The 24,381-nt window shown below is 32.8% G+C and overlaps 2 protein-coding genes across 2 annotated transcripts in view; one reads left to right on the top strand and one right to left on the bottom strand.

Moving 5' to 3' along the window:
• The window catches only part of LOC115877828, a 298,544-nt gene that overhangs the window by 181,184 nt on the left and 92,979 nt on the right, over positions 1 to 24,381 (bottom strand). The gene's annotated exons all lie outside the window — the stretch shown is intronic.
• LOC115877830 (putative inorganic phosphate cotransporter) overlaps positions 12,009 to 24,381 on the top strand; it is a 35,678-nt gene continuing 23,305 nt past the window's right edge. Inside the window, exon 1 of the mRNA XM_030894156.1 lies at positions 12,009 to 12,239. Within this exon, the coding sequence (XP_030750016.1) occupies positions 12,161 to 12,239 (79 nt within the window). The 5' untranslated portion in view covers positions 12,009 to 12,160. The remainder of the gene's footprint in view (positions 12,240 to 24,381) is intronic.

Below are 24,381 nucleotides of genomic sequence, written 5' to 3'. Positions count from 1 at the left end.
TCGAATCAAACGATTCAATTTCTCATAATGAATCGATCCTTACGATTCGTTCATTTGAACAAACTACAAACACATTGTACGTATCACAGGATAAATAGACATTTTTTGTAAATACCTTTGATATCGCTTGCATTTTATATCTGTAATGTTTTAGGGATTTTGTTCGAGTCTATTGATACCCTACTACATAAATACACATTCTTCATAATTATGAAGACGGCGTCAAATTATAGCTTATTTTATTCATAATCATAATAATTTTCAGCTTATTCATCCATTTTCAATTATGGTTTTTGTAGCTTCCCTCACATATTTAGATACTCTCTTTGTGGTTGGGCCCATGCATTGTTGTCTATTGTTAAGTTATCCCTGCGAATTTCCTAATATCATGATCCTATCTCAAGTTTAATCTTCCTCTAGGTCTCTCAATTTCTCGTGGGTACCATGCTCTAATTTTTGTGGTCCATCTATTGTCCGTCCTTCTTGCCAGGTGTCCGGCTCATTGCTATTTGAGGGTTTGGTTTTTTTTTAAGTTTATTTTATTACTAATATATGAAGTTTAGAACATAAAATGTTATTACTGAAATAATAATTACTAATCTATATTTATATATTTGTTATTACCTATATTAAAAACGTCCGTGTACCCAAGCTCAAAGTATATAATTTTAATATATTTTCTTAAAGTTTAAGTATCTAGGCATAGAAATCTCAGGATATGGTGATGTAGAAGCGGAGGTGCGAGAACGGATAACGAAGGCAACCAGAATAGCAGGATGCCTGAATGACACAATATGGCGAAATAAAAACATTGAGGTGAAAGCGAGAATTTACAAGGCAATGGTACGACCAATAATGACATACACTGCAGAAACTCGACCTGATACAGCGAAAACTAAACAACTATTAGAGACAGAGACAACCGAAATGAGAGTACTACGCAGAATAGCTGGAAAGACGCTTCTGCATGGACAAGGAGAGAAATGAAAGCATAAGAAGAGCATGCAAGGTGGAAAATGTAAATGAGTGGGTACTCAGCAGAAAGGAAGAATGGAACAAGTATATCAGCAGAATGGACAATAGAAGGATAGTGAGAGTTGCACGCGACAAATCACCGCTAGATCGCAGAAGCTTAGGACGTCCACGAAAACGATGGAGCGACAACTTGTCAGTCTGACCGGTAGAGACGACGAAACCAAACAGGCAATTCGTCTAGTATATGAAGAAGGAAGAAAAAGAAGATTTTTTAAACGAACCGTATCGTAAACAAAGAATCAATTCTCACGATTCTTTGAACGAACGAACCGTAGAAACGAACGAGTCGCATTGTGATCCGATTCATTTCTGACGAATCGTTCGTTCAAATTTTATGGATCTGTGCTGGTCACGATTCAATTGAACGAATCGTATTGTAAGCGATGAATCGAATGTCGCGAATCGTTTTTAATAATCGTTCAAATGAACACACACACGACTCGTTCAATCTCTGCCCACCTCTAGTATGCACTGGATAACAAGTCAAATTAATAAAAAATAGATATTCATTTAAACATCTAGATTTTTTTGATGTAACTTAAATTTGGACAATGAGAGCACTTGATCAATTTAATTTATTAAACGTTGCTGAGTAACCTAATAAGTTTTTATAAAAGTCAATTTTACTATTAGATTATTTATAAATCCAAAAGTTAATTTCACTCTTAAGATAAAATTCCTGGCATTACTTATATTTTTTTTTGTAGTTGACTTTTACCGTATAGATTATTAAAATATGTTACATGTGTTGATATTTTAATTTCTAGTATTAGTAGATGTGACTTCGCAATATTCAAAAAAAAAAACAATAAACTGAACTTATATAGAATTAGAAGTGGTTTTGAAAACATTTTATGCGATGACTTTATTGAGAGATATTTTAAAAATAGATTAATTTGGATCAGAGAGAAGCTGATATACTTTTTGAAAATGATTGAATTGGACATTGTAACCTAAGGATCAGAAGAGGGCAGGGGTGGATGGGGAAGTGGAAACCGGCCCGGGAAAAACAGGCAACCGGCCCAAATCCACAAAAACAAAATGACCATAACGAAGAAAAATATTTTATTTATTAATATATAAGTAAGGGTGTTTTTCGCTCGTGCGAAAAAGCTCTTTGGCCTCCGGTTTAAAAAAAAACAAATTGTCTTGATCAAAATTTTCGTAAAAACCAATATTGGGTCGGACATCTGTATTTTTACTACAAAATGGCTCAGTTTTACAGAGTTCTACTGCTTTATTTCCATTATCGATAACGGTAATTTGATCTTGAATAGGCTACGATTTTGAGTCACAATTTTGAGAAACTTTAAGACTTCCTGATTGATTCAGTTCAGCTGACCCAATCCTCTGTGAAATACATTACTTTTAGCTTTTCTTACAGATTGTACAAAGAAATTCTCTCTTTTCTGCTACAGCAGCAGCCTCCTCGTGTGTTTTTAATTGAACGAACCGCGGTCGCCATTAAAACTGCAGCATTTTTTAGGTTATTATCTAGTTCTTATCACGAAACTTTTCCTCTATATTTTTCTACATTTGGCATCTTGTATGATAATGCCATGACTCAAACGAAAAAAAAACCTAGGCAATACCTAGGCAGTGGATATAAATGTGTTCTGATGTAATGCTATATTACAGTCTATAATAAGAATATTTGGATCTCAAGACATATTAATATTTTATTATCTAATCTAGTTTAAACCTTATTTAACTCTTCTCTGCTGTCTCAGTAATTTTTAGCAAATTTATTTTAGCAACATTTTAAACAACAATTTTGACTTGGCTTTTAGTCCGTCCCCAATTCAAGCTAAGCATATATATGTTTTCTCCGTTAACCGCAGTGTTCGCGTCAAATTCGTCTACCTTTTTTCAAAGAGGAGCTCGAAAAATATTGCACCGAGGCCCCCAGTTGTCTATCTACGCTACCGTATTCTTAATATACATTTAGATCGAGAGTATTTAAATTTACCTAATGTTATTCATTCTTTTTTTTGCTGCCAGTCAGTCATATTTATTAGTTATTAATAAAATAATAGTGGATAAAACTATACAGGGTGAGTCTTAAATAAGTGCAAATATTTTCAGGGGTGGTATATTTCGACCCCAGGAACACGTCTGAGGTTTTTTTTTGCAAAAAAGGATGTTAAAAATCGAGCATTTTCTTTTAAATTTTCCTGTATATTTTAGAAAACTTTTTAGAACTTCCTGTTCACCGCAAATTTTCCCGGCACTAAAAGAGATGCAAATACAGAAAAATTGAGATGGCTCAAATTTTTTTAAAAATAAATCTATTTTTTTAAATTTCCGAACTTTAATAACTCGATTGTGCTTATTTAAAACTCGATAAAGATGTTTATTTTATTGAGATCTACCAGCCCTGAAAATATTTGCACTTATAGACTCACCTTGTATAATAAAAATTTTCAAACCGAACAAACAACATATGATTATTAAAATTAGTGTCCCAGAGACATTTTACAATAGTTATTTTTCAAATTGGTGTTTATGTTAAAAAGCAACTGACGATTATACCGATGCAAATTGATTAGTTAGTTATGGATCACTAAGGATCTTACGTCACTTTAGTTAGAAGATTAACCATTTAATTTTTGCTAATCCAACCTTTTTTGGGCTCTGATCGGGACCAGCCCACCGGCCCATCTTTCCACCGGCCTACCGAGAATTTTCCCGTTTTCCCATATGGCCCATCCACCCCTAGAAGGGGGGCACAATAGATCTGAAAATGTCGCAGTGGATCATAAGCATCAATCTAATTTTTAATCTCATATAATCTATGTCCAACTTATCCAACTTAAAATTTTCAATTCAAATGTCAAGTCAACCTGGAAAATTACACCCCCATTAATTAAAAAACTCCAAGTACTCATGAACAGCTGTCTGTGAAAATTTGTAAGAATATCCTGGCCAAATAGTATCAGAAATGAGGATTTATGGAGCTTAACCAACCAGAGGCAGGTGTATAATGAGATCAAACTGAAGAAATGGAGGTGGATTGGTCACACAATGAGGCGAAGCAGTAACAACAACGCTGGCAGAGCTATTGAGTGGAACCCACAAGGCAGTAGAAGAACTGGTCGTTCAAGACACACATGGCAAAGAACAATTAAAAAGGAGATAGAGCTGTAAACCGATCATGGCGATATGTCAAATCAATGGCAAACAACCTAGCCCGCTGGAGAGCATTGAAACCCTATGCTCCACGTAGGAGTAAAGGACAAAATAGATGAAATAACTCAAATCTTATGTCAACAAATAATAACAAAGTCAAAACTCGATCGATAAATTGTTTTAGCATAGCAGTATCAATCAATAATCCTAAGTTTTTATAACAGAGTTTTGCCAACAACAATACGATCGAAAAAAAATGCGTCAAAGACGGCTAGGGAATGACAATCGATCACAATTTTGGCGAGGTCAAGTCTTATAGATGCCATTTAATTGGCAAGTAAAAAGTTCCATATTCTCCGTCCGCCAATTACAGAAAAAATCATAATAATGGAGCAGCAGAGTAAACTTTATGTTGCATTCATCGACCTAACAAAAGCCTTCCACCCTGTGAACAGAGATCCACTTTGGACAATTATTCGAAAGTTCGGAGTACCCAACTAATTTCTTACAGCGAGTAAAAACCTCCATATCAACAACAAGTCTAGAGTGTCACATTATGGATCACTGAGAAGGAATCCCGTCCTACCAAATAAAGGAATTAGGCAGGGATGTTTCTTAACGCCTCTTCTATTCAACATATGTATGGCAGCGTTCTCTATTATAGTGGACAGCAAACTGCAGGAAAGAAGAATGGGCATTACATACAGATACGACGGCGGTTTGTCCAACATAAAAAGAGTCAGGGCAAAAACACGTGTAAAAGTCATCACAGAACCTCAATACGCTGATGAGTGCGCTCTAGTTGCAAAAACGCTACAGCAATCAGAAGAAATGCTGAACACATATTAAGCTGAACATCGATAAAACTAAAATCGTGTGCATTCCCCCGGAAAATCATAACAATGTTATAAAAATCGGAGAAGAACTATTGGAACATGTTGCGGAATTCAATTATCTTGGCAGTTTGATTTCGGAAAAGGCCAATATCAACTCTGAAATTCAGCACAGAATTAGCAGCGCTTAAAGAGCATTCTAGAAATTAAAAGACATGGTTTTCTACAATCATGCAGATTGCAGATTGTAGATTTATATAGATGGGTCTTAATAAGTGCAAATATTTCCAGAGCTGTTAGATATCGATAAACAATCATATTTTTTCTTTACCGTTTTTCAAATAAGTCCAAAATAACCGAGTTATTCACGTTTGAATTAAAAAAAATGATTTATTATTATTAAACAAATTTGTGAGCCACCGTTTTTTTTTTCTGTATTTGCATTCCTTTTAGTGCCGTAACCATAGAGTAAAGCCGTAACCATGGTAATATCAGAAATTAAGAAAATTTGGGGTGAATAGGCAGTTCTAAAAAGTTAGGAACAACAACAGGAAAATAGACGTGTTCCTGGGGTCGAAATATACTACCCCTAAAATATTTGCACTTATTTAAGACTCACCCTGTACTTTTATACTGCATTCTTAATAGGCGCAGCTCTTTAAACGCAATGGCGCAATTTCATAATTATTTATACTACTACTAGGGTATTATACCTACCAAAAACCCTGCAGGCTGTGAACTGATATGGTAATTGAGCGTTCCTAATTAAGATTAATCTAGGGTAAGTATAATCTATAGTACTGCGTCGCCGGTTTCTAATAAAGTTCTTAAAGCTGGTCATTCGTTATTTTAATCACTTTACTGATAATAATCACTTTCTTTAGCCGAAATAAAATAACATAGAGTCTTGCATATAATAATTGTCTATGGTTAAAATAATTTCCTATATTTTCTGTAGAAATATGAAACATTTTTGTTAGTTAACAGACTAAATTCAATTATAAGTGTGATAGTAAAAGTTAATAAATTTATTTTTAAACATTTTTTTATGATTTTTTTTATTTGTGGGTGTTTTAAGCAATAAAAATGGCAAACAATGAATTGGTCTAACATTTAGATTACATACTGCAATAATCACTGACAACCAAGCAGCCAAGTCTGCGCTGAACTCATCAAGAACACATATACGAGCCCTAACAACTAAATGTTCGGACAAAGAAAAATTTATTAAAAACCTTTATTTTCATTAACTGAATTATTTACATTTAAGAAATACATCAAAAATATATTAAAATCTAACATTTCTAATGAGTATTTAAATAGTTTAGTTTCTATAAACATTAAAATAAACTGTAGGCCAATAAATAAACTAAAATATTGCACAATATCGTGACAACTAAATGTTCGGACACTTTAAAAAATAACTGCTCTAATATGGCGTTACATCGGCATGAACTTTTGCAACCACTGCAAGCCTGTTTGGCATTGTTTTTATTAACGATTGACATACGCCAGAGTAAAAATTTTGCCATAATTCACTGAATATCATCGTCAAATGGGCAACGGTTTCATGGGGATCGTGGCACAATTTTTGTTTTGTTTTATGCCACATGTCTCGGAGGTGCAAGGGGTATTGAAGCGATACATATAGCCTAGCTTACCCAAAAGTCAACCTCACCTTCACGTGGTGCACCCTGTTTAGACAAACGAGGCTCTGACGTTCGAGTATAGGCGGTATAACCTATATATATCCCTCGGACCCACCATCTTTCTGGGGCAGAGGAGTAGTGAACTGCTCCTAGCCGGCCAAGAACGTAGCACAAGGGAACTATCGTCGCGGTCCTCACTGTGCCATAGCCATCCCGTGCTACAGTTGCAGCCAAAACTGTGCGGCAGCGTAACCGTCACAGTTAACCCTTTTCACGCAGCTTACACACATCAATGATGGAACATTCGAGTGGGACAAAATCATCATCCGGAGGTAAAATACCCCCTCAATCGGATCTCCGGGAGGGGGTGCCTACTCGAGCGTATCATCGGAGAAACAAAAAACATCAATGTTTCACGTTTGCGGCGTGGAACGTCCGCACTCTACTGGACAGGACAAACTCCAATCGACCAGAGAGAAGAACAGCACTGGTCTCACAGGAACTCCACCGGCTAAATATAGATGTTGCCGCTCTTAGCGAAACCCGCTTTGCGGATGAGGGTAGTCTCACTGAGGAGCATTACACCTTCTTTTGGAAGGGTCACACACAGGAGAATTCATGGCGTAGGCATTGCAATCAAGAACGAAATTGCAACCAAATTAACAGAAGTACCTATTGGTGTCTCCGAACGCCTTATGACCCTAAGGTATCCCATATCAAACAAAACTTACGTCAACATCATTAGTGCCTACGCTCCCACCCTAGACGCTAAAATTGAGGATAAGGATAAATTTTACCAAACTCTACAAAATGCTCTCCAACGAATTCCGAAGAACGAACGAATTATCTTGCTAGGTGACTTTAACGCCCGTGTCGGTAAACAACAGGAAATACGGCCTGACGTAATGGGAAAACATGGTATGGGAAACGTAAATAGCAATGGTGAACGCTTATTAACAACATGCACAGAGTATAATCTTTGCATCACCAATACGTGGTTTATGTTGAAGGACAAGTTTAAAGGTACCTGGAAACACCCCAGATCAGGCCACTGGCATCAATTGGACCACGTAATCGTTCGAAGGAAGAGAATGGTTCCATCACGTCTCAAATGTTTCGGTTCTTGAAAAAGCTAACTGCGAGAATATTGAAGTCATGGTTACAAAATCCCGACTAAGATGGGCTGGTCACGTATGCAGAATGCAAGAAAACCGCATACCAAAATCACTGCTTTACGGTGAGCTTGTAGACGGTAAGAGAAGGCCAGGTGGACAACTCAGAAGGTACAAGGACATTTTCCACGAAAACTTAAAGGGGATTAATGTGCAGAATGAGTGGGAAGTAGCAGCTCACAATAGAACTCAATGGAGAAGAATTGTAAACTCAGTTAACAGCGAGAACTGAAAGAGAATGAAAGAAAACGCCTTGCGTGACCATCTTCTGATGCGTGTCTTGATATTTTTTGATATTTTGACACATTAGTTGTGCCTTTCTACCACCTCATACCTTCTTAGACCCATTGCGGACATAAACTCTTAAAGCATAATGTCTTTAGGAAATTCCACTGTCCATCTTTCATAAAGATCATGCATGTGTGCAGATGTAATCCTTGAACTTGCAGTTTGCGATTAGAATTATCAGCGTCCGATTGGAACTTCTGATGGCACAAACTCCAAAAATGACATTAAGGTGAAATATTTAACTATTTCCCAATCCGACGCTAATAATTCCAATCACAAATGGCAAGTACACGGATTACATGTGCACATGAGCCACCTTAATATCGATATAATAAATATAATCGAACACCGCTAGAGTGTCTATTTGATAAAGATTGCCTCAAAAGGACAGTGAAATTTCCTAAAGGCATTATGATTTGAAGGTGTATGTCCAAAATAGGCCCAGAAAAGTATGAGATGGTAGAAGGCATAATTAATGCGTCAAAAAATCAAGAAAAATTGAAAAATATTCTTGTGTCAAGTGGGAAAGACAAAGGTTTTTATATTTCAACAGGATGGGCGGGGCATGCCATACGGCTAAAACTATTAAAAAATGGTTTAGGGACATGAACATCAAGGTCTCTCATGGCCTTCGCACTGTCCGGACCTTAATGTTATCGAGACATAGACATACATGGCATAAAACAAAACAAAAATTGTGCCACAATCCCCAAGAAACCGTTGCCCATTTGACGTTGATATTAAGTGAATTATGGCAAAATTTTTACTCTGGCGTATGTCAATCATTAATAAAAATAATGCCAAACAGGCTTGCAGTGGTTGCAAAAGTTCATGCCGGTGTAACGCCATATTAGAACAGTTATTTTTTAAAGTGTCCGAACATTTAGTTGTCACGATATTGTGCAATCTTTTTGTTTATATATTGGCTTACAGTTTATTTTAATGTTTATAGAAACTAAACTATTTAAATACTCATTAGAAATGTTAGATTTTAATATATTTTTAATGTATTTCTTAAATGTAAATAATTTAGTTAATTAAAACAAAGGTTTTTAATACATTTTTGTTTGTCCGAACATTTAGTTGTTAGGGCTCATATCTGGGCATACGAGGCTTTGGTCCTTAAGCTGATCATCGATAAAACAAAAATCATGTGCACACTCCCGGAAAATTATAACAGTGCTATAAAAATCGGAGAAGAGCTATTGGAATATGTAGCGGAATTCAATTACCTCGGCAGTTTGATTTCGGAAAAGGCCAATATCGACTCTGAAATTCAGCACAGAATTAGCAGCGGCTCATGAGCTTTCTGGAAATTAAACGACGAAGTTTTTTACAATCATGACTTGAGCACAAAAACGAAACTTGCAGTGTCCCGAATAATAATACCCACCATATTATATGGAAGTGAAACCTGGGTGCCGTACCGCCGGCACGCAAACGCTTTAAACAGTTGCAACAGAAACACCTTAGGCACCTGTTAAGAATCAAATGATATCACAATGTCTCAAATGTGTAAGTCCTTAAAAAAGCTAGCTGCAAAAGGGTTGAAGTCATGATTACTATAATCCGCTTAAGATGGGCTGTCCACGTATGCAGGATGCAAGAAAACCGCCTACCGAAATCTCTTCTTTACGATGAGCTTGTAGAAGGTAAGAGGAAATCACGTGGACAACTCAAAAGATACAAGGTTATTGTCCATGAAGACTTAAAGGGGATAAGAATGCAGAATCAGTGCGAGGAAGCAGCGCACAATAGAATAGAGAAGAACTGGAAACTCAGCTAACAACGACAACCAAAAAGTAAAGAGGCAGCAAAGTAATGAGATTTTTGAATGTTCGGAATTTGAGTACGAAAGAGAGATAACATCACGTATCAGGCTTTTCAGTTACAGAAAAACTCAGACCTATGAAGTAGTGTTTATGATTTATATAAAGTCAGTGTTATTGAAAAATCATATTATTATTGTATGTTGCCTTTTGGGCAGTTACTCTAGCAAAAGGAGGTTTTTAGTCCAGAAGTTGTATCCGCTATAGTTTGTTGTTTATATCTTTAATTAAAGATGATAGAGATTCATATGCTAGATGTCCAGGAACATTCGTATGACAACTTCGAATCCGGACGATCGACTTATTGTAAGTTTATCGCTAAGAAACAGCCGCGCTGTTTGCAAGCTTTTCAAATTTATAATGAATTGCACTTAAGGACCGTACATGTAACTGAACGAACTGTAAGAAAAAAATTAAACGATCACAACCACAACTTACTAGGTCTGCTAACTAGGACCAAAAGCAAAGGCATGGTTTTGGCTTACTTAAAATTGTCTTTCCAAAATTACAGCACACTTGATATTTTGTTATAATCATCTTCGAAATACAGAATTTTTAAAGGTTCGCCACTTTTAACCCTTATTGATGATTCGCCACAGACCCCTTATTGATGATCTGCCCCTAATGGAACTTGAAAACATATTTTTCCAGGAAGACGAGGAACCGCATCAGAACGCTGAAATGCTTAGCTAACTTTTGCAGCCAATTTCGAGAATAATTGATTAGCTAACCAAGATCTCAGCCGTTGGCCGTCGAGGCCGCCGGATTTAGTGCCTATGGCATTTTATCTTTGCAAAAAAATTAAGGTTCTTATTTTTAAATTGCCTGCATAATCTAGACAAGAATTAGAAGTACTTAGCGGTTATGCGAGGGTATCTTTCACTCCTACTGAGTTAATGAATTCCGCGAGAAATGTTCAAAAACGGTCCTGTCTGTCCTTAACAGAAGACGGCCGACATGTCGAACACCTGTAGCAAAATCTCATGCCTCGGTTTGCTTTTAATTTTTATTGTTATTAGAAGATATAGTTTAAATGTGTTGATGTTGTTAAATATAGTTTGAATTGTTACAGATTTCTAAATCTCTCATTGCAAATATTATTTTCGTTTTAATTGCTGCTCATAGCTACAATTTTTTGCATTACAGCCGGCGCGATTCAAAGCCTACTTATTCAGAGTGGTCGAATTTTTAAAAGCTCTATATCTCGAAGAGGAATCGAGCAAAATATCAAGTATGTTACATTTTTGGAAAGGTAATTTTAAATTCTTTTCAAGGAATTAAAAATATACATGGTGTCCCATATAAAAAATAAAATTTTCTGTTGATAATTCTTAAATTATTAATTTAAAAAAAATATACTTAAACCGTTAAATTCTACGTAAAAAGGTGCTTTGGAAATGTTTTCATAAAAATACAAAATTTTCCATAGCAAAAAAGTTACAGCGATATGTTAAAAATGCACATTTTTGAAAAACACCTCGTAACTTATAAACGGTAACAGATATCGACGTGTGGTTTTCACCATCATGTTTTTGATAAAAATTGAGCTACAAACGCCGATATTAGTTTTCGTCTATCTCCTGTAGAAAAGGGCGTTTCCCTTTAAAAGTGTCCAATTTGATCCGCCCTGCACTTAGATGATAAAATTATTTTTAAATTCTTTGGGGTTTTAACATATTCCACAGGGTGTTTCAAACTTTAACCAAAACATCAACATTTTGTTTTCCCTTGTATAATTGACAGATGAAAACTTTCATTTTTAATTTAAAAAGAAATATTCAAATAATTTAGTTACATATTGCTTAAAAAATCATCAAAATCGGCCCACTAGAACAAAATATATTAAACTTTAATTAAGAAATCATCAGTCATCAAAAATTAATTCTGTACAAAATGGACCCTCCCTGTATATTTTTTTTATAAATTTAAAAGGAAATAAATCTAATTAGTACTGATAAAACACGAGTAATCGCGGGATATGTAAACGATATAAAATCACATTAATCTCGCATCATAGTACTACACAGTACTTAAACCATCCGACGCAGCAGCCTCTTGAGCACTACCAAACCAAAGAGGTACCTGCTACATACTCTTTGGCCTGCGACGAAGAATTTTAGTGTTTTGAATTAAGTCGCGAGAGTCAGACGCAGCAGTGGTCAAGTGGTCAGTACCCATAAGTACCGTAGTACGACCTGGTGCAAGGTGAGTGCTTTGGCGAGACGATGGCGAATGCGGAGAGCGGTACCACCCAGAAAAGTAAAGTAGAGGAAAAAATTGCCGTCGAAGATGAGAAGGAATTAGGTGAGTTTTTCTGATGCAAGACGGAAAAAAATTGTCTCGTGACCTTAATCTCAATTTTCTTTTTTAAAAAAGGGCATAATGATTATTTTAATTTTTATATAGTACTATAATTATTATGGTTAACAGAAATTGATTTGAGATATATGTTATCGAAGTATTGTGCGCGTGAAATTTTTTTCAGATAATATATGTTAAAATTGTTTATAGTTTTTAATAGCAGAAATAAATTTTTAATATAACACTCGGATGCAAAAAAAATGCAACAGAAAATTTTTTCGTCAAATTTAAAGTCTTATTTATTTTTTATTTTTAGCACAATTTTCATGTTTTTTTTGGCAAATTGTATATAAATATATCAATTCGTAAACTTACCTTTATACTTACCTTTATCATACAGGGTTTATCGAATGGTTGTTTTTTTCCCTAACGTTAAAACACCCTGTGCAATAATTTCGTGAGCAAATTTTTCTAAAGCATTATTTTTCTGTCATAACCATGCCTCTTGTGTAACTTGATTATTACACTTGTTTTCTTTAAATATCGTTAGTTCTGTTATCGTTACTAATGTTTGTTAAAACCAGGACTGTATACTCTTTAAACCGTTTTTTAATTTAATATAAAGTATCCAATGCAGGATAATACGACATTACTCCATTGCTATCTATTACTACAATTTGACAATAGTCACCAAAGCCACCTCGTGATATTGAAAAATAACATAAAAAAATTATAATTAAAAAAATTGCAAACTGTTGGTGGCAAGTTCATTTTGCTCTTAAAAATTCACCAACGCATGTATTAACATGATCCAAAAAGCAAAATGCTCAGGAGACATGGTTCTAACCGAAAAATAATGTTTTACGAAAACTTGCTCAAACTGTCAAACTTGACACTATTGCACAGGGTGTTTTAAAGTTAAGGTAAAAATCAACCCTTCGATTAACCCTGTATAATAAGTCAAATAATACACAGATTATAAAAAGCTGAGTTTATGAATTAAAGTTAATACATTTATATACAGTTTGCTAAAAAATTAATGAAAATAAGGCTAAAAGAAAAAAAATATATTTAATACTTTAAACTTGATAGAAACATGTCTCAGTGCTTTTCTTGCATTTCTCTCTGAGTGTATTTAAATCATTTCAATGTTATACAATATTAGTCCAAAAAAATAGGCCCTCAAATACGAAGTAAACTTAACTTAACGTAATTTTAATATAAGTTACTTTAAAAGATCAAAAAACTAATTGTTAAAAGTGGCACATAAAAATAATCTGTATATTTTTTTGCTAAAATTAACCGAAATAAGGTTGCATTTTTTGAAAAAATTGAAAACAAAATTTAAATATATATGAATTTTTCAACAACTTATGATTTTTTTTAAATTTCTATTATCGTCCCCTAGCTTCTAGCCACTCTATTCTGTTAATATTGATTTGAGGAAAAAAAATATAGAGATCATTTTTATGTAAAATTTGGCGCTCTACAACTTTTATTAGAACTTTTTTTTCTAATCCTTATCGTTTTTCCGAAATTTTCAAAAAATTATATTTATTTTTCCATTTTTCGGGGGTGGATTAAAAAAAATCTTTCAGAGTTCGTTTTTCGATTTTTCAAAGTAACTTATATTAAAAAGTTTTTACCAAAACTTCGTATTTGGAGGTTTATTTTCTTAACTATGTAAATCTTCAAGTTTAATTTTTTTTGTTGTTTAATTACTGTTAATGTTGGACTAATATTTTTAACATATTTCGTCATGCTTAACCAACTAGGTACCATAAATTTCCAAAAAAGCCATTGAATTTTCCAATACTATTGTTAAAACATAATATTGTCAACGTAACAATGGTCAAAACTAAGGTAAACAAATTTGAAATTGACTAAAAAGAGTCCTTTTATTCTGTGGGAACCAATTTAAAAGGGTTATACCGGGTGTTGCATCGTCGGCCGGGACATGTAAATTTTAATGGGATCAATTATTGACTTCCCTAATTATTTTAGAGAATAATTCTATTTAGGTTTATTGAAGAGCACTAAAACCCACATTTCAAAAAAGAATAATTTTAGATACTTTTGATTAGCTCGTTTACGAGTCATCGCCGATTTCTTTTTAAATATTTTTCCTTTCTTATGGCCCTGTATTTACTTATGAGCACCAGCCAAGGTAAAAGATAACTGTCAAATGAAGTTGTCATTTCAGAAATTTACCTATTTAATGCTTTATTATTATTGAAAACTCATTCCTACATCGGAAATCTTAAATATGTATTTATAAATACAAATTAATATTAATTAAAGTAAAATAAAGTAATCAATTACAAGATTAATTATAGTATTATTACAATATTCAATAACTTATTAATTTAGGTACTATTAAATTGTTAGAACTTTAGGACTTAAGAAGATGTTCAAATATTCCTCCATCGGCTGCTAGACAATAACCCAGGCGATCATAAAATTCTCTTCTTACGTTCGCTAGTTGGTAAACTGAAATTCAATTGCATTTGGCAGAAATAGCATTTTTTAACTCGTCTAGATTTGGGTATTTTTTATCCTTGCATATCCTGTTTTTTAAATGGCCCCAGAGAAAGAAATCATTTGGCGAAATATCAGGAGACCTTGCTGGCCAATTTATTGTATGATTTAGGACAATAAGGTTTGCGTTAAAACTATTGTCTAAATATTCCCGAACAGCCAGGGTACTATGTGCCGGGCAGCCATCCATTTGGTACCAAACTTCCTGCTTTTCCCTAGCGGCATCATGTAAAGCAGGTAAAATATGATTTTCGAGTAATTCCAAATAATATTCTGCATTTAAATTTCGCGTAAGAAATAATGGCCCGATAATATTGTGTCCGAATATTCCTGCTCAAACATTTACTGTCTGTGGATATTGCGTCCTTGTTTCGACAAACCTGTGTTGGTTTTCTTTGTTCCAATATCGATAATTTTGAACATTGGGTTCATTATTTAAGGTAAACGTGCATTCGTCAGTGAAACATATGCTTTTTAAAAATTCCCTATCCGTGTTTGCTCTTTCCATCATATCAAAACAAAACGCCTGCCGCCGTATTTCGTCCCCATCTCGTAGCTCTTAGTGCTTTTCATATTTGAAGGAATAGTATTTATGTCGTTTCAAAATTCGAAACGCTGTAGTGTGATTTATTCCTATTTCATCCTCAAGTTTCCTTGTGCTGATCTTTCCATCGTTCTCTTCCACGCACAATAAAACTTCCAAGTCGGTATCATTTCTTGCATCTTCTCCTTGTTCCTGCCTTGCTTCACACCTGCTGTTATTTAGTAGGGTACCTTTAGTTTCAAATCTCTGGATATTCCTTACGATTGTAGATTTTCCAGATATCGGTCTATTCGGATACAGAGCAGCAAACATGTCCGACACCTTTTGATAACTATTTCCTTGATAATACCATTTAATCATCAATACTTTTTCTGTAGGTATGAGTTTTTAATAATAATAATAAAGCACTAAATAGATAAATTTCTGAAATGACAACTTCATTTGACAGTTATCTTTTACCTTGACTGATGCTCATGAGTAAATACAGGGCCATAAGAAAGGAAAAATATTTAAAAAGAAATCGGCGATAACTCGTAAACGGGCTAATCAAAAATATCTAAAGTTATTCTTTTGAATGTGGGTTTTAGTGCTCTTCAATAAACCTAAATAGAATTATTCTCTAAAACAATTAGGGAAGCCAATAATTGACCCCATTAAAATTTACATGGGATTTCCTATGTCCCGCTCGATGATGCAACACCCGGTATAACATTTAGACTATAAATAAAACACTATACAGGGTGACTCTTAAATAAGTGCAAATATTTTCAGGTCTTCCTCACATATTTAGATACCTACTCTCTTTGTAGCTGAGCCCCTTGTTGTCTATTGTTGGCTATGCGCGCTCAAGTTATCCTTGCTAATTTCCCAATATCATGGTCCCATCTCAGGTTCGGTCTTCTTTTAGGTATCTTAATTCTTCGTGGGTACCATACTGTAATTTTTGTGGTCTATCTGTTGTCCGTCCTTCTAGCCAAGTGTCCTGCTCATTGTCATTTGAGTGATATGATTCTGTGGATGACATAATGACATCTATTGCTTGGGTCTTTTGTCGTATCAACTCGTATTCTTTTACAGTCTTTCTTGGTTATTTCCCTAAATCCCCAAAAATACGTGCATTTATTTAATACTCATCCTGTATATACTATCGATATAAGCAAGTATATGGGCTGAATCTGCAGAGCTATCTGAATATACGTAAATCATTTTTTATTTGTACCACACGATCGAAAACAAAACGGCGTCTCATCGATGAGAATTTTGGCGAGATCAAGCCTTAGACTTACTTTAGGCAATTAGGTAAACTTTTAACTTTGACAATTGACCTTAGGAAGATTTTAATTTATTTTTATTAGGTAAGAATGATTTTTAAATGGTGTAGTTAAAAATTCGAAAAAATATATATTTTTTTGGAAATATGTAGATTTGTGGGTCTGGGAAAGTTCCATTCTTTTTTAATCTTTCTGTAATTAGTGATAATTTCTGACAAGATTTATGGCAGTTTTTAGTAAATGACGTCTAGAGAATGACCTCGCCAAAATTATCACCGATTGTCATTCCCCAGTCATCTTTGGCGCCGTTTTTTTTTCGATCGCACGGTATTATAGTTTGATATATTCATACATATTATTATAATTGATCCTTTAGTTGATATATTTCAGTTTATATTTGTTTAATTTTCTTATCCTCTTTTTTGCAATCTTATTCATTCATCTCTTTAATGATAATTTGTCTTATTATATTTAATATTAAATATACAGCATAAATAAATTATGTTTTAAATTGTATTACCCCCTTTTCATACAAATTCTATCATATAAATTTCACCTTAAAAGTAACTTTTCTCAAATTTACCTACAAAATATCCAAAAAATAGTCTTTAAAAGATTTTCATTCAAAAATTGCAAAATACCAAGCAAGCCAATAGGGCTTTAAATGAAAATAAACATTTTAGAATCATCACAAAGATGTTTTTTTGGAAATTATTTAACCTAAAGGTGTTATTTTTTTATATCAAATGATTAAGAGTATAGCTTTCCGAACAAATTGGCCACCAGCAAATATGTAAATATAAACAGTACCTGTAAATTATTTTGTTGAAACAAAATAATTAGCATTTTTTATTATATACAAACGGGATAAATAAATGGTGTTAAGTACTTCCAATTGACATTAAAGTAGGTTTTAATACATCTGATCATCCATGTAAAACAATAAGAATTATTATCTGTATATTAATAAAAAGAAAGCTTGAAATACTGTTAAGTATTTTAATATAGATTATCGAACACTTGAATAAGATAAGGTGTGTAAAAATTGGGTATTGATAGGGTTAATTAATTTATTAATAACATTTTTAAATAATATAATCTCGTTGTCTAAATCTATGGCGTGATATGCAAAAATGTTGAATATTAGACTAGGGTTTCCACATAGTTTTTAAACGGAAAAAGAGTCTTGAAATTTTAAGTACTTTACTCTTAATTTGTATAATTATTTATCACTGTAAATGATTGAGTATACAGGGTGTCCCACGCTGAGCGTGCATTAGAAGTTTTTACAGAACCACAATATCTAGATCGGAGATTTTTTGCACATCATTGTTTTCCATGACGACACTTCCGGAAATACCGGATGTTGATAGTAACTTTCTTATTTTAAATGGGTGCTCCCTTTTTTATTATATAATTCAATTCTCTGTAAAATTTTATGAAATTTGATATTAACACTTTATATCTAACAGTAACCGTTTTTGAGAAAAAAAAATATTTAAAATTTTTGGAGGAAAAAAACTGCCTATCAAAAAAAAATGATATAGCCTAAAAGTCAAATTTAGTGATTACCACAGCCACTGTGACATAAAGAGAAGACATGTGACTATCTATTTCAAAAATTAAATTGTTCGAATGTCATATAATAATGGCGGTAGCTGTCATGGAATTAAAAAAAAATATTATCATAAATAATTTTTTTCAAATGGAAACCCCCTTTTTTATTTCACTAGTAAAAAGGTTTTTCAATTCGTTACTTACTATGCATATTCCTATACCTAAAATTAATGGTTTTTAAGTTATATAAGATTTAGTTTTAAAACGTATATTTTTCTTGATTTTATGAAGCTTCCTTTAACATTAAATGTCAAACAATCAGAAAATTTATTTCCATCTGTCAGAAAACTGATTATTTGAATTTCCGATATTATAAATACTGCCTGCCCCCTTAATTTTAAGTTAATAAGAGTTTAAAAAGTGTGTTTATAAAAATATATCTCGTATTTTCGCTCTTTAGTGATATCTAATAGTTAATATTATTAATAATATTCAGTATGATAAAAAAAACAGCGCAAAGTTGGTTCGGAAATGATGCTGTTTTTTGAACAAAGCGTCACAATATGACATGGCCAGATCTATTGTTTTACATCACTTGACGTTTAAAGTTATAGGCTCCTGGTTAAAATCAAGAAAAATATACGCCTTAAAAAACTAAATCTTAAATAACTTAAAAACGATTTATTTTAGGTATAGAAACAGCCTTTTCACTAGTGAAATAAAAAAAGTAGATTTCTATTTGAACAAAATGATTTATGATAATTTTTTAATCGCTCAATTCTATGACACCTGCGGCCATTATTATATGACATTCGAACAGTTTAATTTTTGAAATAGATAGCCACGTCTTTTCTCTTTATGGCACAGTGGCTGTGGTAATCACTAAATTTGACTTTTAGGCTATACACATATTTTTGACAGGTAGTTTTTTTCGTTCAAAAATTTTAAATATTTTTCTGTTTAAGTAGTATTAAAGTTGCTGTTAACTTTCGGTATTTTTGGAAGTGCCGCCATATTGAAAATATTTTTAATTGATAGATCTGGTTGTGAAACTATGATGTACAAACAAAAAATCTCCGAGCTAAGCTTAAAATTTTCTACTAACAGACCTTCCAGTTGAACATTGTTCTTTTTAGAACCTAGTATAAATGTATGTCCTAAAATGCTTAGCTTCGGAGATACAGGGTGTAGAATTTTCATTTTTATTTCGATTTGTTTCCAAATCATTTCTGAAGTAACGTCAATATTTAAATGGAAATTGGTGGGGGTATTTTGAACTGAGAAATTTGATTTTGATATCAATATGACTCCTATTGTAGGGGGCGCCACCTACATATTTTTTAACTGGTTTAAAGAGTAATAAATTTTCATCCGTACCTGTATAAAACTACTGAGTAAAAAAATATACGTTTATGACGTTTTTTTACGAAAAAAAACGTATCTTGGTAAAAATCGCTACGAGTAATAGTTCTCGAGATATTTGGGAATCTAAATTATGAACCCCTGTCATCATTGACATAAATATGTTGACTAAATAATTATTTGACTGAAATCAAAAAATTGAAATGTTTTTGTACCAAAAGTTCAACAGAAACTGTTTTATCATCATTTTTTCGAAGAAAAATTTATGATTAATTTAAAAAAATAAAAAGTTCCCAAATTTATCATTTCAGTCAAATAACCATCTACTCAACATGTTTATTTTTGTTCAATAATGACATGTATTGACTATTTCCATTCTACATATCTTGAGAACGGTTGCTCGCGGCGATTTTTACCACGAGACATTTTTTCATAAAGAATCAAGGAAATGTATATTTTTTTACTCCGTAGTTTTATATGATACGGACGAAAAATTGTTATTACTTTTCAAAACGGTTAAAACACATGTAGGTGGCACCCACTACTAATAGGAGTCATATTAGCATCAAAATCAAATTTATCATGTCAAAAAAATTCCTATACACCAATTTTCATCCAAATATTGACGATACTTCAGAAATTATTTGGAAAAAATCGAAATAAAAATGGAACTTCTACACACTGTATCTCCAAAACTAAGCATTTTTATAGGACATATATTTATACGAACTTTTTTACTTATTTTTATCTGCAGAATATGCTGCCAAAGTTTCCGGAATACATTTCGAACCACCCTGTATATTTTTGCGAGGTTTTCGTTCCTAACTGTGACGCGTTTTATTCTGATCATACAGTATATCAACTAACAGTTAGTGATTCGCACAACTTATATTATTCAGAGAACATTTTTATTGGTCAAACTTTTCCAACGCCGTTTCTGACTTCGTAAAGTTTTATGATCGAAAAGTTTCGAGTCTTTTTAATGCTACCGTCTGGAATTCATTATTTTGCAACCGAATGCCGCACGAAATGACTAAATAAACTTGAAAAACTTTTTAAATAAACATCGGAGGCATGAAGTAATTAAAATCAAAATTACTTACTTAATTACCTTATTTAAAAATTTTAAAGGGAGAAAAAATATTGAATAATGAATAAAACTAAATGCTAGGTAGTAGTTAAAGTTAAAATTAAGGTCGAGAAATAATATCCAAACCATTTCCAATTATGGTGTAGCTTCCCTCACATATTTAGAAACTCTCTTTGTAGTTGGGCCCATTGTTGTCTATTGTTGTCTATGCGGGCTCAAGTTATCCTTGCTAATTTCCTAATACCATGGTCCTATCTCAGGTTTGGTCTTCCTCTAGGTCTCTTAATTCCTTGTGGGTACAATGCTGTAATTTTTGTGGTCCATCTGTTGTCCGTCCTTCTTGCCAGAGGGTCCGTCCTTCCACTTGAGGGATTTGATTCTGTGGATGACATCTATTCCCTAGGTTTTTTGTCGTATCCACTCTATTCCTTTTACGGTCTTTCTTGGTTATTCATTATAATACATACATTAAAAAAATATTTTTTTGTGAAAGCGTTTCGAAATTGACAGTTTTTGATATTTAAGGCGGGTTCTCACTTGTCAGTTTCGCTGACGCAGTCTCACTAAATTTGACTTTTAGGCTATACACATATTTTTGACAGGTAGTTTTTTTCGTTCAAAAATTTTAAATATTTTTCTGTTTAAGTAGTATCGAGAGTAGTATTAAAGTTGCTGTTAACTTTCGGTATTTTTGGAAGTGCCGCCATATTGAAAATATTTTTAATTGATAGATCTCGTTGTGAAACTATGATGTACAAAAAATCTCCGAGCTAAGCTTAAAATTTTCTACTAACAGACCTTGCAGTTGAACATTGTTCTTTTTAGAACCTAGTATAAATGTATGTCCTAAAATGCTTAGCTTCGGAGATACACGGTGTAGAATTTTCATTTTTATTTCGATTTGTTTTCAAATAATTTCTGAAGTAACGTCAATATTTAAATGGAAATTGGTGGGGGTATTTTGACCTGAGAAATTTGATTTTGATATCAATATGACTCCTATTGTAGGGGGCGCCACCTACATATTTTTTAACTGGTTTATAGAGTAATAAATTTTCATCCGTACCTGTATAAAGTCTGACTGATTCAGTGATACTGAACAAACAATGAACGTTAGAACACATTTTCATGTTAAATGATCAGTACATTCGTACTTTCAGTTAAAGTGAAAACCAGTTCTACTTTTTTTCATTTTGACTGATCATTATCGAATAATGAATAGAAACTGAAGCGTGAGAACTACATTTTCGTGATTTGTGCAGTTTACAAGTAAAGTTAATTAATTCTTTTAATATAGTTTCACTAGCACCCCGTTTATTTCTTCGCAATATCCAGGACCTGACCACCTACGACGTTTTTTTTTCTTTTCTGATTCACCAGAATATTCTGTAATTCATTTGCTAATTGTAAACAAACTTCGCGAACACCTGGTTTCAATTTTGTTTTAACCATTTTCATGTCTATACGAAATCACCACGTTAGAATGTTTGGACCAACTGAATACTGAATGTAGCAAAACATGAAACACTTGTGAAAACAATCGTTGTTTTTTATTTTTCATTGATAATGAATCAGTCAGACTGCGTCAGCGAAACTGACAAGTGAGAACTCGCCTTTATTTGAGATTCGAAATGACATTCTTTTAGGCACTAGTATCTAAAAGTGACACTTGTTTAGGCACTAGTGCCTAAAAGTAAAAAATGAAACGTTAGAAACAATGAAAATATTTATTTATTATAAATCTTAAACAGAGTTGACGGTTTTAAGGTAGAGGATAACTTCAGGAAATAGGCTAGCCATACCTTTTCTGTGAAATTCTCAACATGTTTTTCTGTGACCCATGTTTCAAAGTTGTTGTAGATGGTCTCGAATAACTTTTTCGACTTCTCGGGCACTAACGTGGATAGCGTAGTTTCAGCAGCTTGTTGAATATCCAAAGACTCGTCATTATCACACATTTTTTCACAAAACTTTGTAGGAAATATGGCGACGTTTGAACCTGGGAGAACTTTTTCATTAAACAATGCATAAACAATGTCTTAGAAACCGATTACCAGAACATTTTAAAAAATGTTTATAAATAAATAATAATAGCATGAAAATCTCAAATTATCCGCTTTCACAAAAAATCTGGTATGAAATTCGTTGCGAAAATAGTGTTTTAAGCACTCGACGCATTGTCCAATTTTGAGTCCCGTGCTTAAAACACATTCATTTCGCAACTTGTTACATAAATAACTATTTTAAAATTATTTTTGTCAATAATTTTTACATTCAAACACACCTTTTTATTTTTTCTTTTATAAATCCAAAAGGAATTCGTAGAAACTACTAAAAATCAACAATTCGCTTCATTTTAAAGAGTTCTTTAAAAAGTTTCAAATACATTTCCTTGAAAAATAGAATGGGGAAAACTTATCCATAATTTTTTAAATTTACTTGGTATTTCCTATGTTCAGGTTGGCGATGCAACAGATTGTATATTGCACACTCTTTATTGTCTACTGAACAATATAAAATTAAGATTAAATCAACGTAAATAGGATTTTTTAAAACTGGTTTAGACTGGAATAATTTTAGACTAGGTATAAAAATAGATGCAATTAATTTTTATAGTTATATAAAAAGTAACACATCTTTACTGAGATATTATATAAATATACGTACATCGTACATATAAATGACATTTAATTACCTGTCTGAGATTTGCAGTATATAAAATTTTATTTTCAATTTTAATTTTATTTTTTTATTCTGTGTATTAGTTATAAAATATATTATATTCTTCCATTATTTCCAGCGCTGTGTTATTTTCTAAAATGTCTTTTCTGTCTACCCGTTCGTTGTACATTACTTTAATTCTTGCTAAAATCATTTTGAGACTTCCTTTATTGCTGGCTGTATTTAGTTCGTTAATTTGTTCTTGTAGTTCTTCAGGACTATTGGCAATTAGGACTATGTCATCAGCAAATCTTAGATGGTTAAGATATTCTCCATCTATTTTCAATCCTTTGTTGGTCCAGTCTACTTGACGAATTCCTTTGCCAGTTGGGACTTCTGGGTTGTTTTATATATCAATTAAAACTGTTTTGGGTTCTTTGTATTCCTAGGTATCTAACTGTGATACTTGCTCAATAATTTTGTTTTCTACTACCAGTTTGCATCTTACCAGCTCTTTAGAGAAAGAGCATTCAGTTTTTTTTTCTGTAGAGATAATCATATTTAATTCTCGGCTTACCTACTTGATAGAATTTATGAAGCTGTCTCTGGCATATCGTCCTCTGTCTCCGCGATAATGGCTGCATCTCATATAGATTAACTTGTCATTACTAAAGTCAATTAAATTTAGATGCAACCTCGACACCTTATTTTACAGTTGAATAAACTAATATAAAATTGTAACAATTTAAACCATTTTTTTTCTCTTAAACCGGTTATTGTCAGAATCATTTATAATATAATTACAAATTAGCATTATGGTTTTATTATGGTTAAAAAAACAGCTGTTTTAATCACGTTTTATTATTATTTCATTTGGTAATCCGATAAATTGTTTTTATTGTTATAATGAAATTATTTTTATTGTGGCTGTTCTGAATGAAACCTCAGTATTTATTGGCGTTATATTATAAAAGATTGTATCAGCACAGTATTTATTAATACCTATATTTAGTTTTATATATTAGTAATTAATATGATTTGATTGATTATGTGTTGACTGCTTTATTTTATGAATGAAGTTTAGTTTTGTTTTGACTGAAATTTTATTACACTTATTTGATT

Source organism: Sitophilus oryzae, unplaced genomic scaffold (genome assembly GCF_002938485.1).
Source record: "Sitophilus oryzae breed Bouriz unplaced genomic scaffold, Soryzae_2.0 scaffold_1499_pilon_pilon, whole genome shotgun sequence".
Classification (NCBI taxonomy): domain Eukaryota; kingdom Metazoa; phylum Arthropoda; class Insecta; order Coleoptera; family Curculionidae; genus Sitophilus; species Sitophilus oryzae.
Note: the sequence above shows the minus strand (reverse complement) of the source record. Positions and strands in the feature narration are given on the sequence as shown.